Source organism: Bubalus kerabau, chromosome 23, assembly GCF_029407905.1.
Source record: "Bubalus kerabau isolate K-KA32 ecotype Philippines breed swamp buffalo chromosome 23, PCC_UOA_SB_1v2, whole genome shotgun sequence".
Classification (NCBI taxonomy): domain Eukaryota; kingdom Metazoa; phylum Chordata; class Mammalia; order Artiodactyla; family Bovidae; genus Bubalus; species Bubalus kerabau.
Genome location: NC_073646.1, coordinates 9,624,415 through 9,652,334, shown reverse-complemented (window position 1 = coordinate 9,652,334; position 27,920 = coordinate 9,624,415). Strand labels below are relative to the sequence as shown.

The 27,920-nt window shown below is 42.6% G+C and overlaps 1 protein-coding gene across 1 annotated transcript in view; it reads left to right on the top strand.

Annotated features, from left to right (window-relative positions):
* GRIN2A (glutamate ionotropic receptor NMDA type subunit 2A) overlaps window positions 1-27,920 on the top strand; it is a 437,090-nt gene that overhangs the window by 281,993 nt on the left and 127,177 nt on the right. Inside the window, exon 4 of the mRNA XM_055561516.1 lies at window positions 10,912-11,026. Within this exon, the coding sequence (XP_055417491.1) occupies window positions 10,912-11,026 (115 nt within the window). The remainder of the gene's footprint in view (window positions 1-10,911; window positions 11,027-27,920) is intronic.

Genomic DNA, 27,920 nt, shown 5'->3' with positions numbered 1-27,920 from the left:
TATTATTTTTAAAATAATTTGTTGAATGCCTTTAGCTGGGATTTTCACCATTCTCAATAATCTTGCATCTAGTCCATTTTAGTCCTTGATGTTACCTATCCAATTTTATATACCTGGAAAGCATGAGAGTTTCCCCGCCCCCCCACCCCGGCAAATAATTGCTTTACAATGCTATGCTACTTTCTGCTGTACAAGAACATGAATCAGCTATGTGTATACATATATCCTCTCTCAACTCCCCTACCCCTCTAGGTCATCACAGAGCACCAAGTCAAGCTCCCCTGCTATACCTTATGTTCTTACTAGCTATCTATTTTACACATGGTAGTGTATATATGTTGATGGAAAGCATGAGAATTTTTTAGTCTTTCAGAGAACTTAACTTGGTGTTTTCACTGAAAAAAAAAAAGCAAGTAGAAATGGAATAATGGAAGAATAATCAGTATTCTGAGAGATTAGATCCCCTGTTAATGTTCCTACAGCATCAGGTACTTTAGTTGCGGGTATATTACCATTTATTGGAATTATTGTATACTACCTGCTTTTTCACTAAACTCTTAAGTAACTTCATGGGAAGGACCACATGTTTTTTACTTACTATTTTATCTCCTGCATGTTGCTGGCATATAGTGGTTACTCAATATTTGTTTAAATTGACTATGTATTTGATAAATGAATTTGAAACCTTTCTATAGACGTGCTTTAGAGGTGTTGCTTACCGGACCAAACTCTCAATTTTTGATCCATAACTTGAGGTCCTGGTTTTAGCACTGAATGGCCCCTCTCCCAGGAAATCTCTCAGTTCTGGGAAAACTGGCATAGTTGTTGATACCATTTATGAACAACAAACGGTTTACGTCATACCATTTATGAACAACAAACATCTACGGTGACCTAAACGGTTACGTGTAAGTCAATCCTACCTCTTAGCCCCACCACCATGAAACTTCTCATTAACTTTGTGTAATTGCTTTGCACTGAATGTTTGCATTCTCCCAAAATTCACATGCTGAAGTTATGATGAACTCCAGTGTGATGTTATTTTGAGGTGGAGCTTTTGGGAAGAAATTCGGGTTAGATGAGGTAGTGAGGGTGGGGCCCTCATGATGGAATTAGTGTCCTGAAAAAAGAGGAGGAGACAAGAGATCCAACTCTTGGGCCATGTGAAGACACCACAAAGTAGTATGTAAACTGGGAAGAGGATCCTCATCAGGACCTGTATCTGTCCGGGCTTGACTTTGAACTTGCAGTCTCCAGAGCCATGAGAAATAAGTGCTTGTGGTTTGAGGCACCCAGTGTATGGTGTTACAGCAGTGTGAGCAGACTAAGACAGCAGTGGTTTCCCCATTGACACAGGAGTGAGGGGAAACTCACTCCTGGGAGCTGGATGATTTGCTTGAAGGTACAGCATCAATCATGGTGGATTTAAAAACTCAACTGCAGCTTGCAAATCCCTAATCTGCTCTTCCCTCTACATGACAATGTTCCTAGAGTTCAAAGTACTGAGTTATGAACTCTTGTCCTCAAGGACTTTGTAGCCCAAAGATAAAGTTGTGCACGTGATGAGTAACACGGGGGCCCTTTTTGCATCACATTTATCACAGATTTATGTTTTATTTTCACAGTTCTTCTGGCAGATGGTAGTATCGGGTTGTATTAGTCAGGGTTCTCCAGAGAAACAGAACTAGCAAGATATTTATATAGAGAAAGACATTTACTACGAGAGATGGGCTCACAAGATGATGGAGGCTCAGAAGCCCCACAATCTGACCCCACCGTTCTCCTCTGCCTTTGTTACCTCATCGACTTTTCCTTCCCTCATTAATATGTACTGAGCAGCTTCTCCATGCCAGCCACTGTTCCGGGTTCTGGAAGGAGGATACAGCAGAGAACAAAAGAGAAAATTCCCCTCTTCTCACGGGGCCTAGGTTCTAGGATGGGGGATACCCAGAGATTCTTGGATAAATTCACACTTTGAATTGATCCATTCTGCATATTTGGGGAAGATGAGGAGTCATTGTGCATGTACATCTGCCTGTTTGAGATCCTGAATAATCTGACAGCAGAGACACAGGTGATCTAGGAAGCTTATAGAAACTGCTTGTCACGTGGCCTACTTTTGTCTGGCTCTCTTGGAATAGATGCTCATGGCAAGGACTGGATCCACTGACCCCGTGCCAGTGAGTTCCAAATGCTTAGATGAGGCAGAGTCATGAGGGGTTCATGGTGACATATTCAGTACTATTTTGATAGTGTTGCAAAATACTATCCAGAATTTCAAGAACTTCCACATCCTCCACCAGGTTCCTGAAAGAACTACACATATAAGGAGCAAGAGATCCCGAGAACAGCTTTATTAATGGACCTTCAGTCTTCCAATAACTCCTGATAAAGTAGAGTTAGAGTATACATATTAGATCCTAAGTATTGGAGCTTCAGCTTCAGTACCAGTCCTTCCAGTGAACATTCAGGGTTGACTTCCTTTAGGATTTACTGCTTTGATCTTCTAGCAGAAGCTCCAGTACTTTGGCCACCTGATGCGAAGACCCGACTCTTTGGAAGAGACCCTGATGCTAGAGAAGATGGAAGGTAAAAGGAGAAGCGGGTGTCAGAGGATGAGATGGTTAGCATCACCGACTCAACGGACATGAATGGAGCAAACTCCAGGAGATAGTGGAGGACAGAGGAGCCTGGTTGTGCTGCAGTCCATGGGGTCACAAAGAGTTGGGCAGCCCTAAGCGATTGAACAACGTTAGATCCTACGCCATAGATCCTGTTCCCACTGCAGACTTTTAGCCAGATGGGTCAGGAATGTTGTGTCATGACGGGATGAATAGAATAGTCACACTTATAGAGAAAGCTTTACCCTAACTTACTCCCTGTTTTAGACTTTGAAGTTATATTCAAAAGACAGTAGGTGGGGCATGTCCTCAAAAATCACCTTTGGCTCAGGTATGTTCACCAAGCAGAGACAGGAAGCCCAAGAGATATGAAGGGCAGGCTGACATCTGGGTCAGCATCCTTGCACCATAGTCCAGTCCAGGGGTACCTGGAGCTCTGAGCAATCAGATTAGCCTGGGGTAGGGACCTGGAGGGTTCATTGCCTCCCTTCAGAAACCGGGATTAGCAGCCCAGATGATCCTCCAGCATCTCAGAGAAGGCCCTTTAATTTCAAAATTTAGAAGGAGAGAAGATAATTATGTGAAACCATGACAACTACTGCTACCCCCGCTGTCATCATTTACCAGACACCATTATGTGCCAAACACTCTGCTGGTCACATTACATACCTTCTCTCGTTAAATTTCATCTAATGTAAGCCCTGTGATTACACGGAGATGTGGCCATTATAATTTCACTTTTACAGAAGAGGAAATGGATGCTCTGAGAATTTAGGAGACTTACCTGGGATTGGAAGCCACAGAACTGCATTCTAAGCCCGAGCTTTCTGATTCCCAAACTAAGCAGTCGTCTTGCAGAATTGCCTCTCTACAGTTGCACAGAAAATAAACATTGAATGAACACGATCTCAGTGGCCTATGGCCACTCGTTCATTTGTTCCTTTATTCAACAAATACGATTACGCTTGTACTGCAAGGCACTCTAAAGTGTTTTAGAATTTCAGTGATCAAAAGAAATATCCTTGCCTTTTTGGAGCTTGCCACTCCTGTTCTAATTTTTTAAAAATTAGTATTGCTTAGCTGACAATTTGGAGAAGGCAATGGCACTCCTCTCCAGTACTCTTGCCTGGAAAATCCCATGGACGGAGGAGCCTGGTAGGCTGCAGTCCATGGGGTCGCTAGGAGTCGGACACGACTGAACGACTTCACTTTCTCTTTTCACTGTCATGTATTGGAGAAGGAAATGGCAACCCACTCCAGTGTTCTTGCCTGGAGAATCCCAGAGATGGGGGAGCCTGGTGGGCTGCCGTCTTTGGGGTCGCACAGAGTCGGACACGACTGAAGCGACTTAGCAGTAGCAGGAGCTGACAATTAACATTAATATGTTGTTTTTTTTCTTTTGTAATTTGGCCACAATGGAATTTGAGAAAGAGTAAATACTCATTCTCTTTTTTTAACCCAGTTTTTTATTTTATTCTTTTTTTTTTTTTTTTTTTTTTGCTTTTTCATAATGCTGTCATTTCAGAGCCCGTTTTGAATGCCTTGCTGGCCTGGATTATGCAGATCTGTGTGTTGGAGTTATTATATTTCAGTCCTGACATTTAAGTTTCGGCTCTGTGGTCATGCCTTTGGTAATCATTCAAGGGAAACCGGAAACCACCAATGAGTATATGAGACTGAGCATGGGGCAAAGAGGAAAGTACACTCATCAAGAGCCTCGCTGAAAGGAGACAGTGTGAGGATGTATTTGGGGAAGATGTGGGGCAGGAGTTGGGAATTAAAAGTGATAAAAGCTCCATAACTTTGCTCTAAAGATAGGATTCATGCCCATAAGGGAAGGGTTAATGGAGGATAAGAAGGTGCTGAGAAAGGCATCCAAGTGGAAGGGATTTCAAACCACCAGGAGGACGTTGGAAAGAGCCACAACATTTTGTAAAAATGAGAGTGTCTTGAGAACTGAAAAAAGGTTAAAGAAAACAGTGACTCTGTTTTCCAAAACATGTAAATTAGCTGACAAATGAAAAAAATGGTGACACCCAAAGCAGTCTGAGTAGGCATTTAAGGGATAGTGTGAGTCAGGGAAAGGCCTGGGGAACAAGGGAAATAGCAAAGCAGATGGAAAATTAACTGAAAATTGAGACACACTGAATGGGTTATGGTGGCATTTATGAAACTGTAAGGAATTAAAGTCTGAAGGGAAATAGTGAATAATAAATATGTCTAGAGAACATTGCAAACAATCAGATTTGGGAAGTTAAAGGAGAGTTACGAGGCAAAAGAGAGAAAATAGAAATCTGGAGGAAGGAGACATTTTAAGTAATAGTTAAAAGCTTATGCAGCACATATTTGGATGGCTTATTTTTTCTTTCTTTCTTTTTTTTTTTAAATTGGCCTTTTCAGGTGGTACTAGTGGTAAAGAACTTGCCTGTTAATGTAGGAGACATAAGAGACTCGGGTTAGACCCCTGGGTCAGGAAGATCCCCTGGAGGAGGAAATGGCAACCCACTCCAGTATTCTTGCCTGGAGAATCCCATGGATAGAGGACCTTGGTGGGCTACAGTCCGTGGGGTCACAAAGAGTTGGACACGATGCAGACCATATATGGATGACTTTTTTTTTTCTTTCTTTCTTTTTATTGGGGTATAATTGCTTTACAATGTTGTGTTAGTTTCTGCTGGACAAAGATGTGAATCAACTGTAAGTGTACATATGTCCCCTCCGTCTTGGACCTCCTTCCTGCCCAGCCACCCCCATCCCACCCTCTCGGTCATCACAGAGCACCGAGCTGAGCGCCCTGTGCTGGACAGAAGCTCCCCACCAGCTATCTGTTTTTCACGTGGTAGTGTATATATGTTAACCCGTCTCCCACTCCATCCCACCCTCTCCTTCCCCCGCTGGAGTCTGTTCTCTACATCTGTGTCTCTACTCCTGCCCTGGAAATATGTTCGTCTGTACCATTTTTCTAGATTCCACATATATGCCTTAATATGTGGATGGACCAAGAATCTGTCATACAGGGTGAAGTAAGTCAGAAAGAGAAAAGCAGATATCGTATGGTTGGCTTTTGACAAAAAGAAAGCACTCTGGCAATGAGGGAATGGAATGGTAGCAATAAGCATGGCTTTACAGGGACTAACAAGGCTGTGTTTGGGGCAGTGTGTTAGGAAATATGTCAGAGTAGAAAACTGTTTTACAAAATGCATGGAAGCTTTATGTAAAGGCTTAGCAACATCTGTGTACAAGAAATTGGACTGGATGTTTTCATAAACTATTGCTAATCCCACTCACAAAACCTGGAAGTTAGGGATCTGTTAGGTTAAACCACACAAAGCCATCACGGTTAGTTCATATGGTTTAACCTGATCCCTTTTTACAAAGAATGAAATTGGAAGCTCAGAGAATTTTAAATGTACAACCCTAAGAGACAAAGCTGGGGAGCAGCAGAGGCAGGGTTTGATCCCAGCAGTTGCTAGATAGCAATTCATTCTTTTGTTCATTCTGCACCTGTTTGTCTTAGCACCTCCTATGAGCCAGGCGCTCTGTTCAGCACTAGCAATAAAATACAAAACAAGGCAGGAGAGGTCCCTGCCTTCATGATGGATCTGCTGGTTAAGAAAACAAGGCAAAACACCAAAGACAGTCCTGAATAGCTGTCCGATAGAAATATAATGTAAGCCATTTATCATCTTAAATTATCTGGTAGCACTTAGAATAAGTAAAAAGAAGATGAAATTAATTTTAATGATGTATCTTATTGCAATCAACGTGTCTAAAGTATTGCAACATGAAATCAATATAAATTTATTCATGAGATTTTACACTTTTCTTTTTTTCATACAAAGTCTTCCAAATCCAGTTTCATCATGCCCTTTTGGCACATTTCTATTCACACTAACCACATTTCAAATGCTCCATAGCCACCTGTAGTTGGTGACTGCTGTTTAAAGCAGATCTTGATAAGATCTTGAAAGATCCTGAAAGAACTTGATAATTCTGACCCAATTTTTTTTGGTGGTGATAATGTAGGAAAAACAGTCCACCATGTTTTTCCATGTTATTTCTGACCTATATACGCCAACCATTCATAGGGCACAAAATACAAGGGACAGAAATGTTTCTTTCACCTGAGACTTCAGCTTCATACGCCTGAGGCTGTAGGTACCAAAGGAAACTTGGATGTATGTGCATCACATAATTTACATATTTTCTGTTACTGATTAAAAACAGCTTGGTACTTCACAATCAACGGACAAAAATAATACAAAAATGAATCCTCTGCAAGCCACCAGAGCCTTCCCCACATCCACATTTTGCCAGCATGCCCTCGTGTGTTTATTGCTGACGGAAATATCGAGGATGTAATTCGAAGCTTAGCAGCAGCCAGAATTTCTGATACTTTATCTGGTCACTAAAAGTTTGTAATCAATTTTCGAGAGATAAAACAGTGATAAGATTTTACTGTTTAATACAAGTGCCCAGCAGGTGTTAATGGGGACCAAGCAGTGGGGTGTAGAATGGTTTTTCCCTGGGTAAAGAATTTTTCTCTAGAGTAAGTTTAAGTGGGAAGAAAGCCTGCAGAAATATGGATTGTCCTTCCTAGAAATTGGATGGTGGAATTGAAGGTAATAGGTACTTGTTCCCTGCCAACTTCATAATGAAATTACTGTTGAGCAAAAGAAATTCTGTTAGAGGGCTTTTTTTTCTCCCAAGGGACAGAAGACTCTTAATAGGAAGAAAGCTAGAAAGAAAGGAAGGAAGGTAGAGAATATAAACACTGAGTATATGAACTCATTGGCCCAGAATATTGAATCTTAAAGGAACACAGAACAGTTGGAGTTATCAGAATTTCCTTACAGTTGTTTCCATATAATCTGAAGAAGAGAAATGACATCTAAATAATGTCCCTGCTAATTCCATCTGATTTCACTACAAAATGGGAGGCAAGGGAAAGAGTGGGGGGAACAGAAGTGGGGAATGAAAAAAGAGAGAGATTTAAGTACATTCAACTGGCAAATCGGAAGAAGAGCAGGTGCTCAACAGGGCATGCCAGCTCCTAGATTAAAGCAGTGACAGGGACATCCATTCACACAGCATAACCCTGTGAATGGCTCTCCTCTGGGCCAGGTGTCCAAGTCAAACCCAAAGGATTCGTCCGCTGGTCCGCCTTTTCCAAACATATAATGAGCCGGGTATTTCCAAAGCTCTTGTGGATGGACTAAATTTCTCAGTTTCACTTACATTTGGGGCATTAGGTAGACTGAACCTGAGCTCTAGTTACCTCAAGTTATTGTACAATCAAAACTTGGCTTGAGAGCTTATTGGATTACATTTAAAACAAGCAAAACCCCTCAGTGAATCAGCTGGCCTAACTGTGAGTTTTAGACTGCAGATACGGAGTGACTTGGTGAGGGATTTTTTTTTGCCAGCCCAGATAAAGTCCACTGGTGGGCTTTGTCTGTAGTTTTTATGCTGAAACTCCATGGGCAGTGTCCCATCGTGATGTTTCATGGGTCTACGCCCTTGGCTTTGCAGTTTCCTATGTGCAGTGAGTCACTCCTCCCCTCAAAACCTTCCATGATCCTCACGTCCTTCTGATCAAAATCCAGATGCTTAAGGCCCCTATGATCTGGCTTCAGAGATGCTCTGTGGATGCATCCCACTGCCTGTTGTTCTTACTAAGCTATTTCCTACATCCCATAGCACATGTCACTTCCTTTGCTGACTCTCTTTTGTTGAAGATGACTCCTCTGCTCCGAATATTCTTCCCCACCTCTTGTCAACCCCTTTGCTCCTGAAGATTCCCCTGGAAGCCCTCCCTATGTCACGGAGCTCACACTAGGGACCTTCCCTCTACGTTCTCACGACTTCTCCTATTTACAGAGCACCAGGACACGAGTGGCCTTCTACGTGCTAGCAACATTTGCGTGTCTATGTCACTGAATTGTGAGAATGGAAGGGGTGGGATGCACACTGTGTTTTCTGTTTCTGTATTTATAGGACTCGCTGTAAGGCCTGGCACATAATAGACATCCAGTAAATAGTTGTTGAATCCATAAATTATCTTCCTAGGAAATGATCAGATGTACCAAATAGGATAGTGATTGCTCTTTGCCTCTTCCAGAATAGCAGTGTTTGATTTTTTTTTCTGTGTTTAAACAAAGAGTATCTTTGTTAAAAATAAAAAGTATTTGCAGAAAATTTCAAGAGTACAAAGATAACACAAAAGAAAATAGAAAGTACCTGGAATCTTTCCATGCATAGACAAACCCTATTTTTATCTTCTTTTCTGCTTGTTTAACAGTACGTAGTGAGAATTATCTTCATGCCATTAACTTTTCTTGAAAAACATGATTTTTTAAGGACTCAAAGAGGCCATTGAATGGATACACAGAAATGTTCTTTGCCTTTCCCCCACTTTCTTCACCTTAGAGACCTGATTCTTTCCCCAGAGGACAAGTCAGGTCTTGTGTGCTGTGGCTGCCCGGGGGCAGACATGTGATCAATCAGGCCAGTCACATGGAATTGTTGTTATATTCTAGTCCTCTTCCTTAGTATTTTACTTCTTTAGCTGCTTTTGTTGTTAAGGGAATATAAAGCAAGAAAATGCTCCAGCTTTGAGATACCCTGCCTTTCTGGAGGTGTTTGATTGCTTTTAACCACCATACTGCATTTGCTGACTATCTGCTAAGTGCTACGTTTTCTGGACATCTTTAACAGCGTCACAGTTTTCTCAAGCTGAAAAGGAAATGTGAATCCCTGAGAACCTTCCCTCCCAAATCCTGTCTTGTTTCATGTCAGCACTGAGCCTGGCTACAGGCAAGTGGTTTTGAGAAGGGAGGGTTGGAGATGGAGTATTGTGAGACAGACAAGCATCCCTTGTGATAAAGATAACTGATGGATGTTGTACAGGGCAGACACTGAAGACCCATTCATGATGCTTCTCTCCTCCACCCTCACATCTAACCTGTCCCTAAATACCTGCTAAAAACTTCTCCACTTGATCCTGTGTGTTGGGGCTCCTGCTCTTCCTTCTCCTCCTCTTTTGGGGTCAAAGCCAGCATCATCTCTAACCTGGATTAATAAGAGCACTGTAACCAGTCCCCCATACTCACTGTGGTCCTCTGCAAGCCTGTTCTCTACACAACCTTCAAGTCTGATTATATCACTGGTTAAAATCTTCAATGTCCTTCTATTGTTTTAAAGCAAAGACAGGACTCCCTAAATGGCCTGAAAAGCTTTGCACTGTCTGCCCCATTCACATTCTCACCCACACCACAGCCCACAGCCCCTTGGCTCTCTCTGCTCCAGCCGCACTGGTTTGCACTCAGGCCTTGGTAAGCACTACCACAGGACCTTTGCCCATGCTGCCCCCTTTGCTTGAGTGTGCTTGTGTCTTTTCTTATCTAGTTAATGCTGCCTCATCCTTCAGGTCAGGCTGCACTTCCTTATAGAAGCCTGGCCTGACCCCCATTTCACTTTCACGGAGCACATACACCCCCACCCCTGCCATCCTGACACTTGTCATCTGTTGTTGTTGAGTCACAAAGTCATGTCTGAATCTTTGCGGCCCCATGGTCTGTAGCCCACCAGGCTCCTCTGTCCATGGGATTTCCCAGGCGAAAATACTAGAGTGGGTTGCCATTTCCTTCTTCAGGGGATCTTCCTGACTCGGGGATCAAACCTACATGTCCTGCATTGCAGATAGAGTCTTTACCACTGAGCCACCTGGGAAGCCCAACACTTGTCATATATCTGTAATTAACCAATTAATACCTGTCCTCTCTCTTAGACTATAAGCTTCTGGAGAGCAGGATCATGTCTATTTTCTTGTTTATCCCCAGTCAACTAGCTGATTACTGGCATGTAGCAAATATTTAATAAATATTAGGTGAACAAATAATGAATTAATGGGATATCATTTCTTTGATGTTGTATACCATGTGGCTTGTGAGCAAGCAGTTTCCTTTAGAGTAGTTTATTAAAACATGCTTTCAGATCCTCTTGTTAGAAGATCATTGAACAAAGGTCTGTAGTCTGACAGGACAAAAATGTTCCAACTCATCTGTTAATTGCAACCAGTTACGGGAGTCTGGGAGTGATTACAGGCTCATGGAAAAGAGTGCATGGAGATGAGCAGAGCCTGCACAGGTACTGATGCTTCCACAGGTAGAGGCTGCTGGCAATGAGTTTACACCTTCTCAGCGTTACACGGATGGTGGCGTCCGCTCATTTGTCTGAAACCTCTTAGATTTTTCCCTAAACATTTGTCTTTCTCTCTTCCTTTCTCCAGATTCATGGTCAATGTGACGTGGGATGGCAAAGACTTGTCCTTCACCGAGGAAGGCTACCAGGTGCATCCCAGACTCGTGGTCATCGTGCTGAACAAGGACCGTGAGTGGGAAAAGGTGAGCATCCTTCCATGTGCCAAATACAGGGGAGGCAGGAGGGGATGGGCAGAAGCGGGCTCAAACTCCTCCTTTCCCCAAAGCATTTCCCCCTGAGCGGCTGCAGATGCCATCTCAGGGCCCCGCTGGGAACAAGACAGACAGATACTGTCAGGCGTGATGGAGGTGCTTTCCCTGGGTGGACTCAGGCTGTTGTGTGTTGCTTTCTGCATTGGGTTCACAGATCTGAGTAGGGAGCATCCTGGAAGGACTTGGAATAATTTAAAAGTCAGTGAAGTTTGGTTCACATCATTACAGTAGCAAGTACTGACTCTATGGCAGTGATCACACCGGTTTGTCTAAGCCTCATAACTTGGTATCATAGTCACACATTTGGCCCTTGAGTGAACCCCCTATATCTTCATTTGTTTGGTCTTTTGCTTTGAGTCCAGTCAATTCCAAAACTTAAATGTATCCATTCTTCAAGTCATGGGTTGGAGACGGATGTTCTGTTTCTTGTAAAGCACATTTTCCAGCACATGTATGTTAACTATTAAGAAATATAAAAACTCAGTGTACAGGAAAAGCTTATCTGACATACCACACAAGCTGTGTCCTGAGTCAGAGAGGAGAGACTTCACAGGGAGATGGAGATGATCCTGTGAGTATAGTGGCAACATCTGGCCCAGCGACATTCTTCCTCCCCCATAACCAACTCTCAGCTCTCAGTTCAGTTCAGTTCAGTTCAGTCGCTCAGTCGTGTCTGACTCTTTGCAACCCCATGAATCACAGCATGCCAGACCTCCCTGCCATCACCAACTTCCAGAGTTCACTCAAACTCACGTCCATCGAGTAGGTGATGCCATCCAGCCATCTCATCCTTTGTCGTCCCCTTCTCCTCCTGCCCCCAATCCCTCCCAGAATCAGGGTCTTTTCCAATGAGTCAACTCTCCCCATGAAGTGGCCAAAGTATTGGAGTTTCAGCTTCAGCATCACTCCTTCCAGTGAACATCCAGGACTGATCTCCTTTAGGATGGACTGGTTGGATCTCCTTGCAGTCCAAGGGACTCTCAAGAGTCTCCTCCAACACCACAGTTCAAAAGCATCAATTCCTCAGTGCTCAGCTTTCTTCACAGTCCAACTCTCACATCCATACATGACCACTGGAAAAACCATAGCCTTGACTAGACAGACCTTTGTTGGCAACATAATATCTCTGCTTTTCAATATACTATATAGGTTGGTCATAACTTTCCTTCCAAGGAGTAAGCGTCTTTTAATTTCATGGCTGCAATCACCATCTGCAGTGATTTTGGAGCCCCCCCAAAAGAAAGTCTGACATTGTTTCCACTGTTTCCCCATCTATTTTCCATGAAGTGATGGGACCAGATGCTGTGATCTTAGTTTTCTGGATGTTGAGCTTTAAGCCAACTTTTTCACTCTCCACTTTCACTTTCATCAAGAGGCTTTTAGTTCCTCTTCACTTTCTGTCATAAGGGTGGTGTCATCTGCATATCTGAGGTTATTGATATTTCTCCTGGCAATCTTGATTTCAGCTTGTGCTTCTTCCAGCCCAGCGTTTCTCATGATGTACTCTGCATATAAGTTAAATAAGCAGGGTGACAATATACAGCCTTGACATACACCTTTTCCTATTTGGAACCAGTCTGTTGTTCCATGTCCAGTTCTAACTGTTGCTTCCTGACCTGCATATAGGTTTCTCCAGAGGCAGGTCAGATGGTCTGGTATTCCCATCTCTTTCAGAATTTTCCACAGTTTGTTGTGATCCACACAGTCAAAGGCTTTGGCATAGTCAATAAAGCAGAAACAGATGTTTTTCTGGAACTCTCTTGCTTTTTTGATGATCCAGCAGATGTAGGCAATTTGATCTCTGGTTCCTCTGCCTTTTCTAAAACCAGCTGGAACATCTGGAAGTTCACGGTTCACATATTGCTGAAGCCTGGCTTGGGGAATTTTGAGCGTTACTTTACTAGCATGTAAGATGAGTGCAATTGTGTGGTAGTTTGAGCATTCTTTGGCATTGTCTTTCTTTGGGATTGGAATGAAAACTGACCTTTTCCAGTCCTGTGGCCACTGCTGAGTTTTCCAAATGTGCTGGCAGATTGAGTGCAGCACTTTCACAGCATCACCTTTCAGGATTTGAAATAGCTCCACTGGAATTCCATCACCTCCATTAGCTTTGTTCGTAGTGATGCTTTCTAAGGCCCACTTGACTTCACATTCCAGGATGTCTGGCTCTTGATGAGTGATCACACCATCATGATTATCTGGGTTGTGAAGATCTTTTCTGCACAGTTCTTCTGTGTATTCTTGCCACCTCTTAATATCATCTGCTTCTGTTAGGTCCCTACCATTTCTGTCCTTTATTGAGCCCATCTTTGCATGAAATGTTCCCTTATTATCTCTAATTTTCTTGAAAAGATCTCTAGTCTTTCCCATTCTGTTGTTTTCCTCCATTTCTTTGCATTAATTGCTGAGGAAGGCTTTCTTATCTCTCCTTGCTATTCTTTGGAACTCTGCATCCAGATGCTTATATCTTTCCTTTTCTCCTTTGCTTTTCACTTCTCTTCTTTTCACAGCTATTTGTAAGGCCTCCTCAGACAGCCATTTTGCTTTTTGGCCTTTCTTTTCCATGGGGATGGTCTTGATCCCTGTCTCCTATACAATGTCATGAACCTCCATCCATAGTTCATCAGGCACTCTGTCTATCAGATCTAGTCCCTTAAATCTATTTCTCACTTCCACTGTATAATCATAAGGGATATAATTTAGGTCATACCTGAATGGTCTAGTGGTTTTCCCTACTTTCTTCAATTTAAGTCTGAATTTGGCAGTAAGGAGTTCATGATCTGAGCCAAATTAGTCATCACAATATCGCGTGGAAAGCAGAATAAAAGATAATGAAAAGGAAAAAGGGTTATATTGTTATCACATCTTTTTGGACAAGCAGTGCCACGTCTCTGAACCACTTTAGCAGCCCCAGATTTGTCTTCACTTGGCACATCAGACCTAGGGGTAGGAAGACATGGGATATAGTGTGGAAGTCATATTATACTTTACTAGGATCAGAAAACAAGACTGTGCACACAGAAGCATTGCCTTTGGGGTAGGGGGCCAGTGAGAGATTCCTGCTAGGGGATGATGAAGAGGAAGTTTCAGAGTTTGTTCTGCTACATCCAGTAGCTACAAAGCTCACATTCCTTCCAGTGCACTTGAAACAGTGACCACAGCCGACTATATGCTGGAGCCTAAAATAAGTCTATTTAAAAGGATTAAAATATGCCCAGTGCGTTCTTTGACCATAGCAGCATTGAAATAAAAATTAATGATAAGAAGATATGCAGGAGACACAGGTCCGATTCTTGGGTCGGGAAGACCGCCTGAAGAAAGAAATGGCAAGTCGCTCTAGTACTCTTGCCTGGGTGATCCCATGGACAGAGGAGCCTGGTGGCCTACAGCACATGGAGTCACAAAAGAGTTGGACATGACTTAGCAACTAAACCACAGCAGTGAAAGCACAGCATATCAAAATTTGAAGAATAATGTTGGTGACTTGCTAATAGGGAAATCCATAGGTTTCAATGCTTATAATTTTATAAAAAGGAAATTGTAAAGTCAATGATTTAAGCTTCTACATTAAGGCACTAGGTAAAAAATAGAGCAAACGAAACCCAAATGAAGTAGAGGAAGAATATGATAAGCATAAAAATCAACAAAGTAGAACATAAAGTATAAAGAAAATCAACAAAGCCAATAGACAATCTGAATAGTTCCTGAGAAACTTGATTCAAAAGTAAAACCCTTCCCATTAAAAAAAAAAAAAAACTTGAGGCCTAAATGGCTTCACTGGAAATTCTATCTATCAAATATTTTAAAAAGAAATAATGCAAATCTACACAGAGATTTTCAGTATTTTAGTAATCATAGTTCAGCAATATATTGGAAAAGGAAACTACATTATGGATAAGTGGGGTTTATTCTAGGAATGCAAAATTGGTTTAACATCAAAAAATAAATCAATATAATTTGCCATATTGACATAATAAGGAGAAAATTATATAATCATCTCAATAGATGCAGACAAAGCATTTGACAAAATCCAATATCCATTTTTTTTTTTTTTACTGGAATATAATTGCTTTAGAATGCTGTGTTGGTTTCTTTGTACAACATCATGGACCAGCCATATGTGTACATATATCCCTTCCTCAGGAGCCTCCCTCCCACCCCCTCATCCCACCCCTCTAGGTCATCAGCGGGCCCCAAGCTGAGCTCCCTCTGCTGTACTTCCCACTAGCTATCTGTGTTACACGTGGTCGTGTATGTACCAATATCCATTCTTGACAAACAAGGACCATTCCTCAATCTGATAAAAGTTATCTATGGAAATTCTATAGCTAATATCTTGTATAATGATGAGATAATGAAAATAGGTTCATAAATATATATTAGAATGATTTTTGATGAATAATTATAACAATGGGAGAAAGGAAAGCCTTTTCAATAAGTGCTGCTAGGTCAACTGGATAGTCTTAGTGAGGGAAAAAAAAATGCAAAACAAACAGAAAGCAACCTTGACTCAGTTCATACTATACACAAAACCTTAAAAACAGACTTAAATGTAAAATTTCTATAAGAAAAAATTAGGAGGATATTTTTGAGCTATAAGAAAGCATACTGTAAAAGTAATAAACTGAACTCCATCAAAATTTAAATCTTTTGCCCATGTATAGACACTGTTAGAAAATGAAAAAGTCAAGCCACACATTCAGAAAAAAAAAATTTTTTTTAATTATCTGAATAAAAGGACTCATATCCAGAATATATAAAGAACTCCTATAAATCAATAATAAAAAGAAAATAAAAAAAGAAAATCAACACAATTAAAATGGGAGATTGACTTAGGAATTTTACCCAAAAATTTAGTCAAATGGCCATTAAATACATGAAAACATGCTTACTATCCGTGATAGTCAGAAACATGCAAATTAAAACCACCGTGAGCTACCACTTCATCCCCCTGCTTGGCTAAAATAAAAAGGACCAACAGCACCAAGTGTTGTTAAGAACATGTGGCGGTTTGGTCACTCAGTCGTGTCTGACTCTTTGTGACCCCATGGACTGAAGCCCACCAGGCTCCTCTGTCCATGGGGATTCTCCAGCCAAGAATCCTGGAGTGGGTTGCCGTGCACTCCTCCAGGGGATCTTCCCAACCAGGTATTAAACCCAGGTCTCTTGCATTGCCGGTGGATTCTTTACCATCTGAGCCACCAGGGAAGCCCTTATGATCCAGCAATTTCACTCCAGCAATTCACTCCAGCAACTCACTTTAGTGTTTTTGCCTGGAGAATTCCACGGACAGAGGAGCCTGGTGGGATACAGTCCATGGGGTCACAAAGAGCTGGACATGACTGAGTGACTAACAGTATGATCCAGCACTCCTAGGTATGATCCAGCAATTCCACTCCTAGGTATTTACTGCAAAGGCATGTAAACATATACCCCAAAAGTAATATTTGTGAAAGACATTCATAATAGCAAAACATCAGGAAGAAATCAAAGATTCATCAACAAGGATATAGGTAAATACATTATATATACATATTCATAAAATGGATTGAAAATGAAAGTTGCTCAGTCCATGGAATTCTCCAGGCCATAATACTCGAGTGGGTAGCCTTTCCCATCTCCAGGGAATCTTCCCAACCCAGGGATCAAACCCAGGTCTCCCACACTGCAGGCGGATTCTTTACCAGCTGAGCCACAAGGGAAGCCCAAGAATACTGGAGTGGATACCCTATCCCTTCTCCAGCAGATCTTCCTGACCCAGGAATTGAACCAGAGTCTCCTGCATTGCAGGCAGATTCTTTACCAACCGAGCTGTCAGGGAAACCCATAAAGTGGATTGCTACACTTGAATAAGTTGTGAGCTTGTAATACCCACAACAATGTGGATGAATTGCAGAAGCATTATGTTGAACAAAAGAAACCAGACACAGAAGATACTGTATGTCATCTTCCATTTGTATGAAGTTCAAGGAGAGACAACACTAGTCTGTGGGGTCACATATCAGAATGATGCCTGGAGGAGGGCATGGCAACCCACTTCAGGATTCTTGCCTGGAGAATCCCATGGACCGAGGAGCCTGGTGGGCTATAGTCCATAGGATCACTCAGAGTCAGACACAACTGAAGCGAATTAGCTTGCACACATGAGAATGATGGTTGCTTTTGTGGAGGAGAAAATTAATAGGAAAAATGCACAGGGAACTTTCTAGTGTTATGACAATATTCCCTGTCGCGAACATTTGTCAAAATCCATCAAGCCACCACAAAAGATTTGATTATTTTACTGCATGCCATTGTATCTTAATTAAAAGATATGTTTTGAAGCCATTCAAACTGAGATACCCTGTACGATTAATTACCAACGTTTACTGAATTTTCATACTTAGCTCCATGACATGAGTACTATTGATGATAACAATAACCATTGTTAATTGAACACTTGCACGATATTTCCTTTAGGTGGTACACCCAAGCTCTGAGTGACAACTTGCTTTGTTCATCCCTTCCACAAATGTTTATTCAGGGCCTGGTATGTGCCAGGTGCCATTCTTGGTGCTTGGAATCTGTCAGTGAACAGAAGAGACAAAAAAGCAATTTCTGATTCACTGAACTTAGATTCTGGTGTATGTGGAGAGGGATGGGGTGGGGCTTTGTGCATTTTGGTGATGCTTCAGGAAAGCGTCGGGTTCTGTCCCCAGGAGTTAGCTCCACTCTTCCCTCTGATGTACCCTGTAGCCCACCTTCCTAAGTGGCGCACATCTCCATGTCTGAGCTGGTTCCTTTATGCATCTGAGAGCTTGAACATGCTTTTTATTTTTCTTTCCTGTAATGCTTTCCTGTATCCTCACTTTCTTTTATTCATCCCTCAAATTCTGCCTTCTCTTTTCTCTTGCTAATGGGAGGTAGAGAACTCAAGCCTGTTTGTCTGCCTTTGGTGGTTACACTTGGGGGTTATTTTTCCACCTTTTGAAGTTACACAATCAGAGGATCTCTCTTGGAGCTGTAAAATCATTCTCGTTGGTCAGATTTCACCAGTCCTGGGTCAGGCTCGGCTCACACCTGTGAATTCTCCTTGCTGCCTTTGGACCTGGCTCGTTTGCCAGGAAGCGTGTTTACAAGGGAGGTCACTGCAGTGCAGTTGATAACACTGCATAAAAGAAGGCTGCCCTTGATAGACTCCATTTCCATCTACAGAAAAAAATACCTTTTTAATAGTTTGCATGTCCTCCTTCAAATTTCTATTGAAATACAGCACTTTCCCCCAAAAAAAGGCAGCTCAGGGAATTGCTGCTGAGTCGAGCTTAGAATGTACAAATGCTTCCTGTAGTTGCTCTGTTCTCTTGGTGCTCAGGGGATCCAGTGCTTCAGAAATAGCTCCTTGTGCTTCTGTCTTGAAGAAAGAGGAAGCCAATGGAGCAGGTAAATACCCATCATGTTATCCTGCAAGCCGCCCCCCCCCCACCCCCCAGCAGCATAATCTGATAAGGCAGGTCAGCAGAGGGGAAGGCATGCGGAAAGGGGGAGCTGTTAGTCTGGGACTCAGGAGATTTCTTTTCATCTCCGAGATCATCCAGTAGCGTCCCTGGAAGCAGCAGCGTGTAATGAGGGTGTCTTGGAAAGCATGACAAGCCCTTAGAGGGACACTGTCTTTCTGCTGGGCCTTGTATGCAGCAGGTGCAGACGGTTCCAATGCCATGCACAGCCTGCTTGTGTTCAGCAGCCACGGAGCTCAGGGGTGAGCAGGCTTCCCTCCAGCTCACTGGAACCTCCACGCCCTTTGCTTCTCTCCTCCTTTCCAGTGGCTTTGCTCTGCATTGGAACATAATCAGTCCAAGCCTTCCCAGTGGTTGTTCAGTCGCTCAGTTGTGTCCGACTCTGTGACCCCATAGACTGCAGCATGCCAGGCTTCCCTGTCCTTCACTAGCTCCTGGAGTTTCCTCAAGCTCCTGTTTATTGAGTCGGTGATGCCATCCCACCAATCTCGTCCTCTGTGGTCCCCTTCTCCTCCTGCTCTCAATCTCTCGTAGCATCAGGGTCTTTTCCAACGAGTTGGTTCTTCACATCAGGTGGCCAAAGTATTGGAGCCCAGAGGTGCTTGAAAATAATATCCTGGATACAAGCCAATTGGCAGCCTGGGCCAATACAGTCAGTACCCTCTGTGGGCCAACTTGGTGGCCAACATTTCATCTGCACTGGGGCGGGGCACAAAGATAGGTAGGAAACCATCCCCTCTCCCCAAGTAGCTCATGACTGAGCCATCTCTAGGGAGAGAGCGGTGGACTTGACTTGGTTAGTTGGGGAAGTCTTCTTGAGGGTGGGGACATTGAGTAATAGATTAGATTTCTCCACATTGAATCACTTTCTTAGGAACTACTTGAAAAAACCCTTTGGAAATAATTCCGTTTACCATTTTAGGGTTATACCAGATTTAAAATGAAAACATGTGTGCATACCAATGTAACATACATACAGACAAGCTTTGTGTGTGTGTATACTCCATTCGTGTATGACTCTTTGCGACCCCACAGACTATAGTCCACCAGGCTTCTCTGTCCATGGGATTTCTCAGGCAAGAATACTGAAATGGGTAGCCATTCCCTTCTTCAGGGCATCTTCCTGACCCAGAGATCAAACCCTGGTCTCCTGCACTGAAGGCAGATTCTTTACCATCTGAGCCACCAGGGAAGCTAATTGAGGACAATAGAGATGCCCCAGAAGACAGAAGGGAGACCCATGATTACCTCTTCTTAAACTGAGGGTCCCTCTCCCATCTCTCACGCATCCACTGCCCCCTTTAATCTGACCACTCTGTTTGCATTCTTTTTGGTGCCCTTGGTCTCAGCTGCTTTCCTCACTGTGATGACTCCCAGGTCCTTGTCTCCAGCCCAGATCTCCTGGTCTACCAGACTTGCCACCCGGACACCCTAACATGGACAGCCCATAGCCCTCCAACTTTTATCTTGTTCAAAACCAAAGTCATCATCTTCCTCTCCCAAATATGGTTATTCTCCTAGGTCCCATCACAGAAAGCTTCCTTCTTATCCTCCTAAGATCTCCCAAGCCCTTATATTTGCTTGTCACCTGCTCATTCTCTGTCTCAGATCCTATCTATTTGAACATTTCCCTCTTTTTGCCAAGGACACCCCTTCTGGATAATCCAAAGTGAGTTGAGTCCTTTCCACTTTGTACTAACCTATATAGTAGCCCCTAAGAGTGTTAACAGCTTACATTGTAATTGTTTGCTCGCACATTCATCTTTGCCTGGACTGTGAGCTCCACCAGGGAAAGGTCTGTTCCCTCCACGTGTTTCTTCAGTTGGACCACAAGGCACTGTTTCAGTGCCTACAAGGGCGTCTCTACAATCTGCTGAGAATGCCGACTTCAGCCAGTATTTGCTAAGATCTACTCTATATCAAGAACTGTGCTGAGCAGTTTGTATCCATGATCTCATTTAGTCATTTCAACACCTCATCTATAGTAGGTATTCTTTCTCTTGCCTCATAAATGGAAATTCAGGTTCAGGGAGGCCAGGGACTAGGTTCAAATCCTGCGTGTGATGGAAGCAGGATGTGAATGGAGGCTGCCTGACCGCACAGGCTGCGTTCCTAATACTTACATCATACTCAATAATGGGTAGTGGGAAGGGATATTTTAGAGGGGAAATGAAGGGAGTTCCTCCCATCCGTAGAGTGACACCACCTCCTTATTCTCACTGGAGGCAGCAGGTTCCACTCAAACCCAGCCAGCCGGAACCTGGGGTATCAGCATTTATCACATCTCACAGGTGCTCTGTCTTTTTCATTCTACTGAAGTCCCACCTTCCAATCTGGCTCCTTGAAGTAGGGAATTGTACCCTGCTTCTGAATCTCATGCATAACAAAGCAGATGACAGTTAAAGAATTCCTAGTACAGATATGATAAAGGAGATCTTAGGAAAAGCTAAGATTCATCCCCTGTTCTGGCTGTGGCATATCATTGTATTACCAGCTCCATCGAGGCTGTCACCCACAATGATGTATACACGGGGTGCAGTTCTTTCATGATGGGATCGCTAATTATAAAAAGTTGTAACTCCCTCCCTTCTAAATCATTCTATTTCAACTACCCCTCCATCACTTTCCCATCACATTTAACATAGATGGCTGTGTGAGTCTCATGATTCACATGCAGATTTCTAATATGTGTGTTTGCTTGTGTGTGTCTGTGTGCATGCAGTATCAATTACCTGCCAAAAGGTTCATCCTGCTAAAAGACGGAAGCATTTATGCAGACATTATGCTTGGCATCTGCACACACATACTCCAGTGATTATGTTGAAGAAATCATGGAGGAAAATTGTAATTGAGAAGACATCAGTAAGTGACAATCGATAGAGCAATTGTGCGAATTGTTAAAACTGAAGTGCATTGTTTACATATCCTACAAGAGGCCAGAAATACATTATGCCTTCTCCTATGTGCTCGCTTTGCTTAGAAAAACTGGTGGCGCATTGATGAAGCCGTGAATTCTGGCTCTGACAAGCATTGAAGGAATACTGTTTGTCTTCAGGGTTTTCCTTTGCCATTCTATCTCTGGCACTCAGTAGCTGAGACTCGGTAACTATTTGTAGAATGGACACAAGAATGAAGGAACTTTCTCATGATCCTTTCCAAATGGGGAACATCTTTTAATATGGTCAATTTACAAGTGTGGTACTGTTATTATTTTGGTTATTTTTTATATTTCTATGTTACTTCTGTGTTGTTATTGCATCTCAAGCTCTTCGACAGAACACCCAAAGATGACTGAATAAAATCCCATGGGCTAGCCATAGCAGAGTCACGGTGGAAAAGATGTCAAAATATTAGCACTGCCTCAAACCTACGGAAGAATCATTTCTGATTCTGCTTTGTCATAAGTTCCCCTAGCAATGCCCATTAAAGATGTAGAACTACTGCTTTAGGACATGAATTTACTCTTTGTCATCCTGAAAAAAAAGTGGTTTGATCTAGATCATCCTGGTTATCAAGGCTTCCTGCTTCTTAGCCTTTGTATGTCTTTCTTCTTTTGGAATACATGCTTAGTAGCAGTGGTGCAGGAGAAAAGGAAATAAGAAAAATGGTGTCTTGTTGCACCGAGAGTAATCTCTGCTGAGTGGGGCAGTAACAATGCCAAGTAAAATGTTGTTTATGGATGTAGTACAGTTCTTGTCACCTGGTGTGTCTTCCATAAATATTCAGTTATTAAGTGACTGATTTTTTTTCAGTTAAAAGCATTCCCCTTAAATAGAGATGGTTGAATTTGGAGTATATAAACCTTATTTAGTCACACATTCATTCCATCAAACAAAATTTCCTGAGTACCTACTATGTGCAAGTCTCTGTTGAGGGATGCAGTGGGACATAGACCAGCCTTAGAGGATCATAGGGCACGAGGAGATGCTCGTAACTACAGGACAATATGAAACATACCACAGAAGATGCTCTAATCTAAAAGTCCGTGGTGTTTAGAGAAGGGATCTGTTATGTGTAGGCAAGAGGGTCAAGGGCATCCATAGAGAGGGCTTCTCATTTGAACAAGGTCTCAAATTAGACCTTCTGGACACGTATAAGGAGGCTCTTCCATGAAGAAGGACCATCAAAAGCCAAAGTCCAGAGGCAAGGATGCTCAAGGCTCCTTTGAGGAAGAGTTCAGTGAGTTTGAAGCATTCTGCCTTGTATGGCAGGATTCTAAGAATGACTCCCCATGACCCTCACTCTTCTGTAATCCTCTCTTCTTGGAAAGCGAATATGATGAGACATGCCTTCTGTGATTGTTATGTTAGATAGCAAAAGAAGTTTTTCATTTGATTCTGAGTTCATCAAAAGGACTGTTAGCGGGGTGAGCCTAACCTAATCACATAAGCCTTTTAAAAGTAGAGTTTTCTGATACTAATAGCAGGAGAAGTCAGAGAGATTTGAGCCCAAGAATGAATGGTCTGACTGCTGGATTTGAGGATTGAGGGGGCCACATGACAGGGAATGCAAGTGACCACTAGGAGCTGAGTTTAGACTCTGGCCAACAGCCAGCAAGGAAACAAGAACTTCAGTCCTACAACCTCTAGGAACTGAACTCTGCCAATGACTTGAGTGAGTCTGGAAGTGCATTCTTCCCAGATCCTGCAACTATGAGCCCAACTGGCTCACAGATTGGTTTTGTCCCCATGAGATCCCGAGCAGAGAACCCAGCTGAGCCTGGCTGAACTTCTGACCTACAGGACTGTGAGGTAATAAAGGGGCATTGTCTCAAGTGGCTATGTTTGAGGTAATCTGTTACATGACAATAGAAAATGAATACAGATTGTTCAACAGAAAGTATGGGAATGAAGGGCCATGCTGGAATTTGAATTATAGGCTGTGGGGTTTTATTTTGGCGAGTCATCTTGGGAGTATTGTTGAGGAGCCAAATGGGATAACAGCATAAAAATAATAATAGTAATAGCTAATACTTGTTCAGTACCGATGATATACCATGCAGGGTGCTAAGCATTCAAATATATTAACTTATCTAATCCTCAAATAAACACAGTGATGCAGGTGCTACTGTTCTCTTTTACATATGTAAGGGATAAGCGTTAGTTGCTCAGTTGTGTCTGACTCTTTGCGACCTCATAGACTGGAGCCTGCCAGGCTCCTCCATCCATGGGATCTTCCAGGCAAGAATACTGGAGTGGGTTGCCATTTCCTTCTCCACGGGATCTTCCCGACCCAGGAATCGAACCCCGGGTCTCTGCATTTCAGGCAGACTCTTTACCATCTGAGCCACCAGGGAAGCCCCATGTAGGGGATAAGACCCTGAGAAATTCAGGAACTTGCTCGAGATGACAGAGCTAGTAAGCTGCAAAGCCAGGATGTGAACCCCACAGCCTGCTCCTTTAGACATAAACTAAACTACTTCTTTAAAAATGAAGCGGTGATTGGCATGAGTCTTTGGGAAACTTTCTAAGGGGCTGTGTAAGTAGCTCAGGTTAAAGGGAATGTGGGTGTGAGCAGGAGCACTGGCAGTGGCATCTGAGAAATTTCAGGAACAGAACTGAAAGTACATGGCATTGACTGGCTGATTTGCTGAGAGGTTCATGAAAGAGAGAAGTCAGTCAGATTAAAATAAATTCTTTTTAGGCATGGGTCTGGGCTTTGGCATTTCTGGACTAAGCATTTCCAGAAGAAATTTGTCATGCAAGTGACATGACATGAACCTGTAAGTGACATGGTTCATCTCTCCTTCTCCCCCTCTTTCCCTTTCTCTGTATTCCCTTTATTCTCCAAAAATCCACAGCTAAGGTTAAGTGCCCTTTTGTAAGATGGCTTTTGTAATATCACTACCTTAGCAGAAGCTGTGTGAAATTTCATTTGTTTCCTTATATAATGATCATTAAGTTTCTCAAATGATGTGAGCCCCTGAGAGGGAAAGTTTAGCCATTACAGAAGATTTAAAAATATCCTCTGACTTCCCTAGAGTCATACACAGTGACTCTTTAAAATACCTACATGGTTTATAGTGCATTAGGTCACAGTGGGGAGAGGACAGTAGGTGTCTAGCAAATTAACACATCAAAGTGAAGTGAGTGATGTCATCTTCTTGTGTGCATATGTGTGTTTCTGTCTTGTGTGGTTAATTTTTCTTTCTTTCTCTTTCTGCAGTTGTAACATAAGTCCAACTCCAAAAAGCACAGGGATTGAACTATGCTTTTCTGCAAGGCAAAATTCTGCTAATAGTTTTCTAGATATCTAAAAATTTTTTAAAAAGTAGTTCATAGAAAAGACATCTCTAGGGGAACATGCATTGATGAGAATGTTAAAAAAGATGATTGATGATGATGGTCATGATAATGATGGTGCTCTTAATTGATGCGAGGATCAAGGAGACAGCAGCTGCCATTAGTTTGAGCGCCTGTTATTTGCCAGACACCGCGCAGAGTGTTTTCAATGCCTTATTTCACTTAAATATCACGACATCCTCTGCATTTTTTCTCATATGTAAAAGGAAGGTGATAATAGTACTTACCTCAAAGAGTTGTTGGGAAAGTTAAACAAAATAATATGTCAAGTACTTCAAACACTGACTGGCACATAGTAAAGTGAAAGTCACTCAGTCGTGTCTGACTCTTTGCAACTCCATGGACTGTAGCCCTCCAGGCTCCTCTGTCCATGGGGTTCTCGAGGCAAGAATACTGGAGTGGGTATCTGTTCCCTTCTCCAGGAGATCTTCCCAACCCAGGGATTGAACCCAGGTCTTCTGCATTGCAGGCAGCAGATTCTTTACCATCTGAACCACCAGGGAAGCCCATAGTAGGTGATCAGTAAATGCCAGCTCCAGTTATTGTTTTTGTTCAGTCACCAAGTTGTGTGTTACTCTTTGAGACCCCATGGACTGCAGCACGCCAGGCTTCCCTGTCCCTCACCATCTTCCGAAGTTTGCCCAAGGTCATACCCATTGAATCGGTGATACCATCCAACCATCTCAACCTCTATCTCCCTCTTCTCCTTCTGCCTTCAGTCTTTCCCAACATCAGGGTCTGTTCCAGTGAGTCAGCTGTTCACATCAGGTGGCCAGCGTATTTCCAAAGAATATTCAGTGTTGATTTCCTTTAAGACTGACTGGTTTGATCTCCTTGCTTTCCAAGTTATCATTAGAGCTTCACTGTATAGGAGAGAAATTGATAGCTGCATGGGATGAATGAGTTGCCCAAGGTCATATAGTAGTGAAGGCAGAACTTGAACCTAGGCAGTATTCTAATAGAGCTAGAATTAACCAGCATGTCATCTGCAGTAGCCATCTCTACCCAATTCACAAACACAGCTTGATAAGGAAGCTGTTTGAGGGTGATGGGGCATTTTTAAGCTGACAGATGATATAAATGTAAGACAAAAGCCATACCCTTGATCATTTGCCATCAATTATGAAAATGAGTGAATAGATTATTGAAATGATCTCAGATGAGTAAATTATTCAAACAGCCTCTCAGTCAGAAGTATTTCTAGACACTCCTGTACAGACAGATAAAAACCATTTTTATTTTCGGACTGGGTCATTGACTCATCTGTGTTGTAGGTGAATGCAAAGCCCTGAGATCCTGTCATAGAGGGGAAAGAGATGGATGGAGGGTGGAAAGAAGAGAGAGAACAAGAGAATGGACACCAGGCTTTAGTCAAAACTGCAGAGCATAGAATAGACTTCCTCCTTTATTTGGGGAAAGTTTTTTTTTTTAAACTATGTTCCCTGAAATGCTAAGTTCTTTCAGAGTACTGCAAGGGCCTCTGAGTGGATTGGGGTTAATGAGACAGAATACAGCTTTAAGCAGAGATGGTAAGGCTTTATCTGTTTGCTCTATTGGTGCTCCAAGAGAACTTTCATTTGGGGAAAAGATGGACTATTTCTAAAATAAGTTTGTAAACATAAGGAGATTCACTTTAGTCATCTTCTGAATATAATGCAGATAAATAATAAGCATTTCCTGAGCACCTATTACAAGCTGAACCTTACGACATTGGCTTTATATTTACCCTTCTACTTGAGCAACAATGATAATCCTATGAATTATTCTGTAACTGTTGAGTAGGGAAGATTTGGAGATATTTGGTGGCTTTTTTTTCAGTAGCTGAGAAAATATTCAAATTTAGGTCTTGTGGGTCTCCTAGTCTGGTGCTCATTCAGATACTTGACACAGTTTCTAGGATTAATGATGGGAATTTTCATAAAGGACCTAGCGGCTCTTGTCAGTATTATCTGCCTTGGAAGTTGAGTGGAAGGAAGGCATGAGAGTTTCTTTAAGCAGACTCAAATCTTACTCCTTTGTTGTTTTTGTTGTTCAGTCACTCAGTCGTGTCCGATTCTTTGCGGCCCCATGGACTGCAGCATGCCAAGTTCTTCTGCCTTTCCCTATCTCCTAGAGTTCGCTCAAATTCATGTCCATCGAGTCGGTGATGCCATCCAACCACCTCATCCTCTGTCACCCCCTTCTCCTTTTGCCTTCAGTCTTTCCCAGCATCAGGGTCTTTTCCAATGAGTGGGCTGTTCGCATCAGGTGGCCAAAGTACTGAAGCTTCTGCTTTAGCATCAGTCCTTCCAATGAATATCAGGGTTGTTTTCCTTTAGGATTGACTGGTTTGATATCTTGCAGTACAAGGGACTCTCAAGAGACATTAATTATTAACAGTGTCTGATATGATTGAACTATATGTCTATTTATCTGTCCACCCAGCCAATCATCTAGTGACCAGTCACCTAATAAACCATCCATTTGTCCATCCATTCATCCATCCATCAACCCATCTGACCAACCATCTTTCATCCATCCATCTGGTCAACCACTCTCAAACCCACCACTTACCAACTGCTGATCTGTTTACCTTGTACCTACTCTGTACCAGGCCAGTGGCAGGTGTAGATGAAGCCAAAATGAATAATACAATATCCCTGCCCTCAAGAAACTCACAGTCTAGCTGGAGAAACAGAGAAATGAACTTTCAGTTACAGCATAGGTGAGTGCTAACAGTAGAAGTAAGCCCAGGGCACTGCAGGACATCTGCCCAGCCTCGGTGTTAAGAGGGGGATGAGAAGAAGCTTCCTTGAAAGAGCTAACACGTGTCATGAGCCCTAAAGGATGAAGAAGCCTTATCCGAAGGGTGAGAGTCATTTGATGCATTTTATTAACTGAATCACCAGCATTCGAGGCTCCTCATTTTTTCTTGATTTCACAATTTATCCAATTAGCTAGCTGTCCCTGGATGGCTTCCCACCCACCTACAGCTACCAGACCTCCATGATTTGTTGTCTGGACCCGCTGTCTACTTTCTGAGCAGTGTGT